This window comes from Tiliqua scincoides, chromosome 5 (assembly GCF_035046505.1).
Source record: "Tiliqua scincoides isolate rTilSci1 chromosome 5, rTilSci1.hap2, whole genome shotgun sequence".
In the NCBI taxonomy this organism is placed as follows: Eukaryota; Metazoa; Chordata; class Lepidosauria; order Squamata; family Scincidae; genus Tiliqua; species Tiliqua scincoides.
Window position 1 is genome coordinate 95,521,138 of NC_089825.1, and position 11,757 is coordinate 95,532,894.

The 11,757-nt window shown below is 47.6% G+C and overlaps 1 protein-coding gene across 1 annotated transcript; it reads right to left on the reverse strand.

Annotated features, from left to right (window-relative positions):
* Nucleotides 1-848: 848 nt before the first annotated feature.
* On the reverse strand, nt 849-2,677 carry LOC136652414 (vomeronasal type-2 receptor 26-like). The gene is made up of 2 exons (XM_066629352.1): nt 2,602-2,677; nt 849-1,753 (listed from the first exon to the last, which is right to left on the reverse strand). Exons 1-2 carry the CDS (start codon nt 2,675-2,677, stop codon nt 849-851), a joined length of 981 nt encoding a protein of 326 aa, XP_066485449.1.
* Between the last annotated feature and the right edge of the window lie 9,080 nt (nt 2,678-11,757).

The following is an 11,757-nucleotide window of genomic DNA, read 5'->3' on the forward strand; positions in this document are numbered from 1 at the left end:
CTGTAGCCAACCACTCCATTCTTTGTTTGGGACCTTTCATTTTTCTCCCCTGCTTCCCTTCCCCAAGCACAAAGTGACTGTGCTAGCGTGGGCCAGAGATCCGTTCCTTGAGGTCTGCCTTGCAACATGCCCCTTCTCCCTGGAAAGCAAATTGCAAGGTTCTCTTGCCCTGCTTCCCTCCTTAAAATTAACTTGCTTTCAAAACCTTCCCACCTGTTGTACTCTGCCTTCCATTCAGGAGCTTATGTGGTCTTAGCAACCTAGCCCACAATCCCTACAATGTTTGGTATGTAAAACAGAAGAAGAATAGGTAAGATTGGTTGCTGGTGCAGACTCGTTTTGATTCCCCTTCCTTGTATTTGTGCTATCATCTCCACAATAAAAGTTTGGTTACTGAATCTTCATTCTCTCCCCTCCCACTTCTCTTGGCCACTGCACATAGTCCCGGCACATGAAATGGATTTCCCCTGCATGCACATGTTACATGTGTTCTGAAAATCACACCCAGTAACTATGTTATTGTTTCAGCATTATGACTTCTGTGCTATGATTATATATTCAATTATCAAAATTATCTCTGGATAGCTGTCTGAGATACAGCTATTGATTCTGAAATGATTTATTTATTTATTTATTTATTTATTTATTTTCTTTCTTTCTTTCTTTCTTTCTTTCTTTCTTTCTTTCTTTCTTTCTTTCTTTCTTACTTACTTACTATGTTTCTGGTACTCAGAGCAGCATATAACATTTATCTACTCTGTCCCTGTAAATGTGCTGTTTTATGCATAATTTCTTTCTGGGTATAGAGGGGAAAAAACATGCAAACACCTACAATTCCACAATGAGATTTAATGATTTCTTTTCTCTGTTAGCAATTTCTTGGAGTTCAGATCTACTCTTAGGACTATAACGTAACATTTGGGGAAAAACATGCAAGCTAGAAGCCCAGTGTTGGACGCCAGGATGGCAAAGACCTCCACGGCCACTACAAATTTCCCTTTGGTACTCATGTAAGCAGGAATGAAGGAGATCCACACACTACAAAAGACCAACATGCTGAAGGTGATCAGTTTGGCTTCATTGAAGGTATCAGGCAGTTTTCTAGCAAAGAAAGCCACAGAGAAACTGATGATGGCCAGAATACCAACATAGCCCAGAACACAGTAGAACATGATGATCAACCCTTCATTGCATTCCAGGATGATTTGCCCAGAATGGGAGTGCATGTCAGTGTCTGGAAATGGAGGTGAGGTTGACAGCCAGACACTGCAAATCCCCACTTGAATGAGGGAGCAGGAAAGGACAATGGAGTTGGCCACTTTTTTCCCCAGCCATTTCCTCATGTTGTTGCCTGGCTGAGTGGCCATGAAGGCCAGGACCACAGTGATGGTTTTTGCCAACACACAAGAAACAGCCACAGAGAAAATGATGCCAAACATTATTTGCCGAACAAGGCAGGGGACTTTCTGAGGTTTACCAATGAAGAGCAGGGAAGAAAGGTAGCAAAGCAAGATGGAGCTGAGAAGTACACAGGTGAGAGTCCGGTTGTTGGCTTTGACAATGGGAGTGTTCCAGTTCTTTATAAAGGTTAATATCACTAAACTTGTGATCACAGCAAAGAAAACAGCCAAGGAAACAAAAATGATCCCTAAAGGCTCTAGGTAGGAAAGGAAGGTGATGACCTTAGGGATACACTGGTCTTGGTTCTTGTTTGGATGCTGGTCTTGTGGGCATTTGATACATTGAGCTGCATCTGAAAGGGACAAACAGAATATCAGGTGTTCACACAGTGATGCTTGCTGTAAGGCAATGGTTCCCAAACTGTGGGTCCATGTCCCACTAGTGGGGTCATGACCCAGCTTTGGGTGGGTCTTAAAACCTGCAAGGCAAATTAGGCTATGTCAGTGGTTCCTAAACCTTTTCTCTCCAGGACCCAGTTTTTACAATAACACTCTATCAGGACCCACCTAGCTTTACTAGACTAAAAAGAAAGTTTCACTTTACCAGCTGCCTCTGTTTTTATCTTTTTTACTATGGTGAGAAGCGATTGCCTTTTGGAACATTTGTTGAGCTCCTTGTTCATCGGATCAGGACCTTTCTGGTGGCCTTGGGTTTCCCTTCACCTGGCTTTCGATCAGAGCAGAGGCATGTTGGCCCACTTGTGAGTAAACATGTACATGCTACTGCATTTTGGTTTCCATGGAGCTCAATGCATTTTCCGTGTCAGAGATCAGCTTGTCAGTTTCGCAACCCACCAAAAATCAGTTCATGACCCATTGGTGGGTCCTGACCCACAGTTTGGGAACCACCGGGAAATGTGCATCAAGAGTTAAACAATCTGCCCCCTTGGAGGGGGGGACGACGATGACTGCTGCTCAATCACAATTATAGCAAAAGAGGCTTGAGTAGTTGGTAAAATGAAACTTTGTTTGAGGTGGGTCCTGATGTTAAAACATTTGGGAACCACTGCTCTAGGAAGAAATGATGAAAGGTTTGTGGGCCGTAAAATGGAAAAGTGTCTTGCCAATCACTTAATAGCTGCATACCATGTATAGAAATATTTGAAAACAGTTACTGGCAAATGCGTGCACTGACACTAACCTGTCTGGTTGGAAATCATTTCTGCTGGGCATGGAGTACAGTCATAGCAACAAACTGGTTTCCCCTCCCAAACCATCTTTCTGTGTCCAACAAGGCAGCTCTTGACACATGTGGAACGGGGTGGCATCTAACCATTAGAAATAGAAAGATGTGTCACACCAAACATGTAGTGCTCAGCAATACACCTAAACTTCTGCGTGACATCAGCAAATTGAGTGAGATTGACAACTCAATCCTATTGTGTGTCCCCCACCCCTGCTGATGCAGTGGTGCTGAAATGGCTACCAATGCATCCTGTGAGGGGGGGCAGTTGAGGAGGTCTCCTCTGGGTAAAGGAACCTGGGGGTAAGCCTTTGCAGTGCGGCAGGGGGGGTTACTTGTACCTTCTCTAGCTAAATAGCTAGTACAGTTCTGTGTGGACTCATGCTACTGGAGGTGGTATGGGAAGGGAGTTAGGATTTGGTGGAAGTCTTAAATTATGACATAGGACTGAAGCTTCAGACACTCAGGCATGTGCTTCTTGAACCCCAGTATTACAGCACATGGAAAGCACCATCTGGCCATTCAGCTATGACTTACAGCTGCGGTTTTCATACTCTCCGAGAGTTTGAAACCCGCAGTAAATCTTTGCGGGGGTGGGGGGGAGGCAGCAGGCGCTTGTGCAGGCGCTTGTGCAGGGCTCCCCGCACACATGGATGGCTGCTGTAGGGACTGGAGGGTGCACTCCAGTCCCTGCAGCCCCGTCAGAAGGGAAAGCGGAGTGATTGTGCTCCGATTCCAGTTTTGTGGAATGGGGCGTGATTGCTCCGCTTTAACTTTTCCTGACTTGGGGAGCCATGCCGAATGTTGCGCAGGGCTCCCCGCACCCCTGGAAGGCTGCAGGAGGCTTGGGCAAGTGCACCCAAGCCCCTGAAGCCCCCCTGAGCCTTCCCCCCGTCTCCTGGCTGCCCCCACCCCTTAAGGGGGCAGAGGCCAGGACACACAGGCTGGGGCGTCTCAATGCCCCAGTTTGAATACCACTGACTTACAGATATACCCTTGATTCCTACCTTCTCAAACATGCTGTTCCACACAATGGTATCAGCACTGATGGTGAATTCTTGACTTGGTGAGATCTTTCCAACCCAGACTTTAAGGAAGGATTGATTGGAGAAAGTCACCCAGTTGATAATGTCATACCCAACGGACAATTCCCCATTCTCAAACAAAACTTCATATCCTGCACCATTGTTAAAGATGATATTTTTGAGGAAAGAATTGGGCTAGATTGGGAGAAAAGACCATGAAGAATATGTGTATATGAGTCAAGAATATACCCACTCTACATAGGAAACTGCCTTTTACTGTGTCAGTTCACTGATCAGTTGAGCTTAGTGTTGTCAAAACTAGCTGATGTCCATTCAATGTGGCAACACACAAGGGTCTTTTGCAGACCTACATGGAGATGACAAGGTCCAGAACAGGCACTGTCCAGAATTACACTGTATAGAGATAGAATTACAAATTTTTAGAACCACTGTGGGATGAGTGGATATCTTTTGGAGATTATGAGGAGATTATGAGGTGAATGATTTCAGGTGGTGGGTCAGGTGTGGCCCATGGGCCTTAGGTTTTCTCGCTCTGGCCTAGAACAATGGCTCCCAAACTCATGGGTCGTGATCCACCAGGGCAACCAGAAGCAAGGCATTCTCTCTTAAGGGGAGTGGCCCTGCTCCAATGGCAGTAACAGAGATTGCAATGCTGCTGGCGCCAAGGGGCTTTTTCACTTTCCTGGGGGAAAGTGCTGGCCTCCTGCATGATCCTGGAGGCTCACAGCCCCCTCTGATATCCTCCGCAGCTTGTTTTCAAAGCCCTTATCACTGTTCTAAAGCTACTTCTGATTTTCGGGAAATCCCACTGAAATGGAATAGCAACATGATCACCAGGAATCTCTCTGGAAACCTTCAGTTTATTTAGTTTTCAGCTTTAAAAATATCTGTAGAAATTCCTGGTGCTCATACTGCTATCCCGTTTAAGTCAACAAACACCATTTCACCCATCCAAAGAAGTTTCTTTCAGTGATGAATGTACCTGCCATGGCTGAGTACTCCAGTGCTTAGATTTGGCTCCATCTAGCAGTGTTCTTTGTCTGGACTCATATATGTTATGTAAAGCATGAGCTACAGAATAGAGAGCATTGTAGATACCATAGCTCTGACCGCTCATTTCCATCTCAAACCGAGACATAGGCAAGCTCTGCAGCTTCTCTTCTCCTGTACACTTTGCACAACCTTTAAATTTCACTGTGCTTAGGCAACAATGAAACACTGCTTTCAAGAAGAGGCAGCAAAAATGTGTCAGTGACTCATCAGGCTTTGTATGCTGGAGAAAGTCCTGGAATCCTGGCACTGCATTTGTTTGGACTGAGAAAGACAAAGCACCAAAGAATGTTTTTGCTGAGAAGCCCTTCACACTAATGGTGCTGGTGAAATCCCACTGAGGTGGTGTAATCCAAACCTTTCCCAAATAGCTCTTTGTCACAAATTCAGCATAATCTAAGATTATTAGCAAAGCATGCAGAGAATGAGAGTCTCCGTTGACAACAATCACATTGACATCAGTCGATGAAAGTACTGACAACATGCTTAACATATGTTGGTAGTAATGATGCAAATTGTTATCCTTGATTATCTCAGTTCTTTCCAAGAGGGCAATACAAATGCTGTTCTGGGCAAGCAAAGGTGTCAGGTTCGACAGGAAGTTTTCCCCACTGTCATCCTGGGAAACAATGAGACCAGTCCATGTCCATCTGAAATGCAGCAGTAGCTGAACAATTCCCATGTGCTGAATATTCTCCTTTGGTGCCATCCAGTACAAAGAAGGGAAGTCCATTTTATCAATGAGCATACTTTCATATGCACCATGGGTGTGCTAATGGGGAAAACGTGACTCATTAGAACTTCAAAAAAATATCTACAGATTTCAAATTGTAGGTGCTTACCTCTGTGGCTCTGATTGCAGGCTCTGCCACCATAGCCTATCCTCCCTCCCGGCTCAGGCAGCCCAACATGGAACTCCTCAGCTCTGTGCCCGCTCAAACACAGGCACAGATCCAAGGAGACCCATTGCCACTGGCTGCTGTCTACCTGGGCTAAGGGAGCAAATGCTCCCCAATGAGACCTCTGGTAGTGTCCCAGCATCCATAAGATCTGACAGTCGCCATTTTGGCACAGCTGAAACCATGGGCACCGGGATTGGGCAACAAATCCCTGAGTGGCAATGCAGTGGCTCTCGCATGGCTTCTACTGCATCCTGCAGGGGATTTGTGTCTGTTGGAAGTCTCCACAGGGTAAGCTTCAGCAACTTCTATGGGGCATGTCAGTTCTGCGCTAGCTCAATCACTGCTGCTGCAAGTCCACTTTGGTCTGTGTAGGGCTGGGGTCGGCAACCTGCGGCTCTGGAGCCGCATGCGACTCTTTCAGCCCTCCGCTGCGGCTCCAGAGTCCTAGTGAAAGTGGTTGCACTCACTCTTCCAGAGCATGGCCATTTTGTGGAGGCAGAGAGCCCGGAAGAGGTGAGGCTGGTCTGAGAACCGTGGGAAAGGGCGCGGGGGGCGCCTTGTTAGAGCCGGAGCCATGTCGGGGGCCGCTCTTAGGCTGCACTACTGGGGCTGACTTCTGAGGAGACAGGGAGAGGAGCCACTCTCAAGCTGCACTCCTGTCCACACATCCCTGGGATGAAGCCCTGTTGACTCTACTGGGGCTGACTTCTGAGGAGACAGGGAGAGGAGCTGCTCTCAAGCTGCACCCTGCACCCACCCTGGCTGACCTCCCTCTCTCGCTCCCCACACGGCTCTCCCCAGCATGCCTTGGATGGGAGCCGCAGTTCTGGCTGCTGTGTGGTGTGTGTTGGCAGCGCCACGCTTGACAGCTCCTCATAAAACGGCTCCCCCAGGAGCCTCCCTCCGCCATTCACTTAGGCGTGGTGCTCAGTTTCCCCTCCGCCTTCGGATGCCTCGCGTGCGCCCCTTCCCGCCTTTCCCCTTCCAACGTCTCCCTCCCCCCGTGCATGTCTAGAGAGAGGGACGGTGCGGATGGGTAGAAATTGATGGCGCTGGAGCAGCTGCCACCCAAAGAGCCCCCGCCACTCCTGAGGGTGAGCCCCCCCGCCGCTGCATGTCCCCCCCAACCGAGCCACAGCACCAGCCCTGACTGCCCTTTCCACAAGTAGCCCTGACCCCCTTCCCACAAGCAGCCCTGACCCACAAGCAGCCCTGACCCCCTTCCCACAAGCAGCCCTGACCCCCTCCCCTAAGCAGCCCTGACCCAAGCCGCCCTGATCCTGTCCCACGTGCACCCATGGGTGTCTGGATAATTGATGGGAATACTGGAATGTGCCCCAGCCCCGTAATCATCTTAGTCGCTCTCTTTTGCACCTTTTCCATTTCCACTATGTCTTTTTTGAGATGCGGAGACCAGAACTGGACACAATACTTCAGGTGTGGCTTTACCATAGATTTGTACAATGGCATTATAATACTAGCCGTTTTGTTCTCAATACCCTTCCTAATGATCCCAAGCATAGAATTGGTCTTCTTCACTGCTACCGCACATTGGGTCAATACTTTCATCGACCTGTCCACCACCACCCCAAGATCTCTCTCCTGATCTGTCACACACAGCTCAGAACCCATCAGCCTATATGTGAAGTTTTGATTTTTTGCCCCAATGTGCATGACTTTACACTTACTGACATTGAAGCGCATCTGCCATTTTGCTGCCCATTCTGCCAGTCTGGAGAGATCCTTCTGGAGCTCTTCACAATCACTTCTGGTCTTCACCACTCGGAAAAGTTTGGTGTCGTCTGCAAACTTAGCCACTTCACTGCTCAACCCTGTCTCCAGGTCATTTATGAAGAGGTTGAAAAGCACTGGTCCCAGGACAGATCCTTGGGGCACACTGCTTTTCACCTCTCTCCACTGTGAAAATTGCCCATTGACACCCACTCTCTGCTTCCTGGCCTTCAACCAGTTCTCAATCCACGAGAGGACCTGTCCTCTAATTCCCTGACTGTGGAGTTTTTTCAGTAGCCTTTGATGAGGGACCGTGTCAAACGCCTTCTGAAAGTCCAGATATATAATGTCCACGGGTTCTCCCACATCCACATGCCTGTTGACCTTTTGAAAGAATTCTATAAGGTTCGTGAGGCAAGACTTACCCTTACAGAAGCCATGCTGACTCTCCCTCAGCAAGGCCTGTTCGTCTATGTGTTTTGAGATCCTATCTTTGATGAGGCATTCCACCATCTTATCCGGTATGGATGTTAGGCTGACCGGCCTATAGTTTCCCGGGTCCCCCCTCTTTCCCTTTTTAAAAATAGGAGTGACATTTGCTATCCTCCAATCTTCTGGCACCGTGGCCGTTTTGAGGGACAAGTTGCATACCTTAGTCAAGAGATCTGCAACTTCATTCTTCAATTCCTTAATAACCCTTGGGTGGATGCCATCAGGGCCCGGTGACTTATTGATCTTCAATTTATCAATGAGGTCTGAAACATCTTCTCTTTTAACCTCTATCTGACTTAACTCCTCGGTCAGGAGGGGCCGTTCGGGCAGCGGTATCTGCCTGAGGTCTTCTGCCGTGAAGACAGATGCAAAGAACTCATTTAATTTCTCTGCCATCTCTAAGTCTCCTTTTATCTCCCCTTTCCCTCCCTCACCATCCAGAGGGCCAACCACTTCTCTGGCGGGTGTCCTGCTTCTAACATATTTGAAGAAGCTTTTATTATTCCCCTTAATGTTGCTGGCCATGCGTTCCTCATAGTCTCGCTTGGCCTCCCCTATCACCTTCTTACATTTCTTTTGCCACAGTTTATGTTCCTTTTTATTCTCCTCATTAGGGCAAGACTTCCATTTACGGAAGGAAGCTTCCTTGCCCTTCACAGCCTCTCTAATTTGGCTGGTTAGCCATGCGGGCACCCTCCTGTATTTAGTGGAACCCTTCTTTCTTTGTGGTATACACCTCTTCTGGGCCTCTATTACTGTTGTTTTAAGCAGCCTCCATGCACTCTGGAGAGATTGGACTCTTTTTACCCTCCCTTTCAACCTCCTTCTAACCAGCCTCCTCCTTTGGGGGAAGTCTGCCCATCGGAAGTCAAGGGTTTTTGTTAGAGATTTGCCTGGTATTCTTCCCCCAACGTGCATGTCAAAACGGATCGCAGCATGATCACTGTTCCCCAATTGCTCAGTAACGTTTACATCTCTAACCAGGTCCTGCATACCGCACAATATTAAATCCAGAGTCACCTGTCCTCTGGTGGGCTCCGTGACTTGCTGCTCTAAGCCACAGTCATTTAGCACATCAAGAAATCCGGTTTCCTTATCGTGACCAGAACACAAATTGACCCAGTCTATATGAGGATAATTGAAGTCCCCCATGATTACAGCCCTGTCCCTCCTTGTCACCTCCCTGATCTGTTTCCTCATTTCAAGGTCCCCATCCGATTTCTGGTCTGGAGGACAATAGCATGCCCCCAGTATTACATTGCTGCACAAGACTGGTAATTTAACCCACAGAGATTCTACGGTGGAGTCGGACCCACCTTCAATCTCTACTTTGCTGGATTCTATCCCTTCCTTAACATAAAGGCTCACCCCACCTCCAACACGCCCCTGCCTGTCCCTCCGGTAGAGCTTATAGCCCGGGATTGTGGTATCCCACTGATTCTCCGCATTCCATCAGGTTTCCGTTATGCCCACTATGTCAATGTTTTCCCTTGTCACCAGACATTTCAGTTCTCCCACCTTTGCTTGTAGACTTCGGGCATTCGCATAAAAGCATTTGTACATGGAATGCCCCAGGATGGGCTGCTTATTCACTCCTTTGTCCCCGCATCCTCTCATTGTGCCAAACCGTCTATCACATCCCATCACGCTACCTTTCCCAATTTCTTCTCCTACTCTGCCTTTGTCTTGTTGTTCTCTAACCTCCCCATCCTCATTCCATAGGGATGAGGAGTCCCGAACCGGATGCTCCCGAACCGGATGCCCCTCGGCTCCTGTCGGCCTTCCCCCAGGGATCAGTTTAAAAGCTGCTCTGCCACCTTTTTAATGTTATGCGCCAGCAGTCTGGTTCCATTCTGGTTCAAGAGGAGCCCATCCCTCTTGTACAGGCCCCGCTTGTCCCAAAACGTTCCCCAGTGCCTAACTAATCTAAACCCCTTCTCCCTACACCACTGCCTCATCCACGCATTGAGACCCCTAATCTCCGCCTGCCTAGCTGGCCCTGCGCGTGGAACAGGTAGCACTTCAGAGAACACTACCTTTGAGGTCCTGGCTTTCAGCTTCCTGCCTAAAAGCCTAAATTTGGGAGCCTCTGCCAGGTGGTGGGCCTGCTGTGCTTGTTGGCAGAGGCTGCCTCACAACAGCTGGAAAGCAAGCTCTGCCAGTGCAATGCTAGTTACACCAAGAGGGGAGGGGGATAGGATTGGGGCATAACTGAACAGTTGGTCACTCCCTCCATAAATGAACACAAATGCACATACCTGTGGAATCTTGTAAAGACTCAAGATGCTGGCCATTTGAATGGCGTTTTCTACAGTAAGTCCCCCAATGACAGAAAAGACGTCCTGCTTCTTGCCACACTTGTAATTTGGTATCTTTCTTTGCTCTTGGAAGAGGAGATCCAGGATTGTCTCATATGTGACCTTTGCATCAAATACATTGTCATAGATTGTAAATCCCAGGGTAGTATTTGGCAAAAGCCTGGCATTCTTATTGATCTCATGAATGGCAAATACGAAGGAAAGAACATGCTGATAATTTTTAAAAACTATCCTGCAATGAGATTAACACAGAGACTTAGAAATTTCCATCACAGATGAGCTCCAGGATATTGTCATTTGCCCCAGATCAGTGGCATTTAACAGTACTTAAAATACAGGTACAACCTTGATATACACAGATTTTTTATACATGGATTTGACTCAGCATGAATGGCCACTGCAAATGAGAAGGAATGTGCTGACCCCTGGAGAAAGGGAAAAATGCATCCCCTTTAAATAACAGGTTTTTTTTTTTTGTTTTTTTTTAAACTGCTTTTCTCACCTTTGTAGAGAGACAGACATGCAAGCAATTACAGGTATAACCTAATTATCCACGGATTTTTCTATCTCAATGCAATGAGAAAGGCCCTTTAACTTAAAGGAAAACAGTCCTTTAATAATAGCCTTCTTAAGGAGAAAGAGAGGGCAGCCGGCTGAAAATCCATCAGTCATTCTCTCTCCAGGCAGCTTCAGCTTCACTCCTAGGCAGCAACCCTTCTGTTCCCCTGCATACTTCCCCAGAAGTACTAAAAGAAAGATAATCACTTTGCTCTGGGTGAAGGGAGGGGTTGCTGGCTCCGTGTGAAGTCTTGAATGAGAAGCGATAGTGAAGAGACTGATTGATAGATTGTCTGCCTAATGTCTCTGTTTTACATCACAAAGGTCAGAACGTCTGTTTTTAAATTGCCTAGCAAAGGGACATTGTTTTAAAATGGATTTGCTTTAATGCAATTTTTGCCAGCCCTGTGAGTTCTGGGAACAGAACCCTCGAAAATAATGAGATTCAACCTGTAGGCTGAATGTATTTTTGTTTTGCTGATTAATAAGGGTTCAATCCTATCCAGGGCCAACCCACTGCACACAGAGATGCGGAGGCAGTACGAAATGCATGCTATGGGCTAGCTGGGGACCGGGCATCTTGGGAGGCCTAAGTAAAGTCCATATATACAAAGTGCCACAGGAATGGCAGGGCAAGGTTTCCAGGACCCCGTCATCTCCTGGGTTGTAGTTGGGGTGCAGAAGGAAAAAGGCCTTGAAGGTTAACTCAGAGAGAAGGCTGTAGTCATAGCTGATTTCAGGGAGGTAAGCAGGGCAAGGGAACTAGAGTTTCTTTCCTAGAAGAAAGGGGATGCTTCTTTCTTTTGAGGGGCAGTTCCCAAAAGGATAGCAGACTACTACATGCTCACAGAGTGGCCTTCCATGTGCATATGAGGAAGGGGATTTGGGAAGAAGGGAAGGAGGCTGAAAAGAGGGGAGCAGCTGGTGAAGAGTCTTGGGTGCTGGTTTGGCACAGTGGTTCTTGGGTAGCAGCTGGACTGGGGGTCAGTGGCATTATTAGGGTTGGCATCAGCCAGT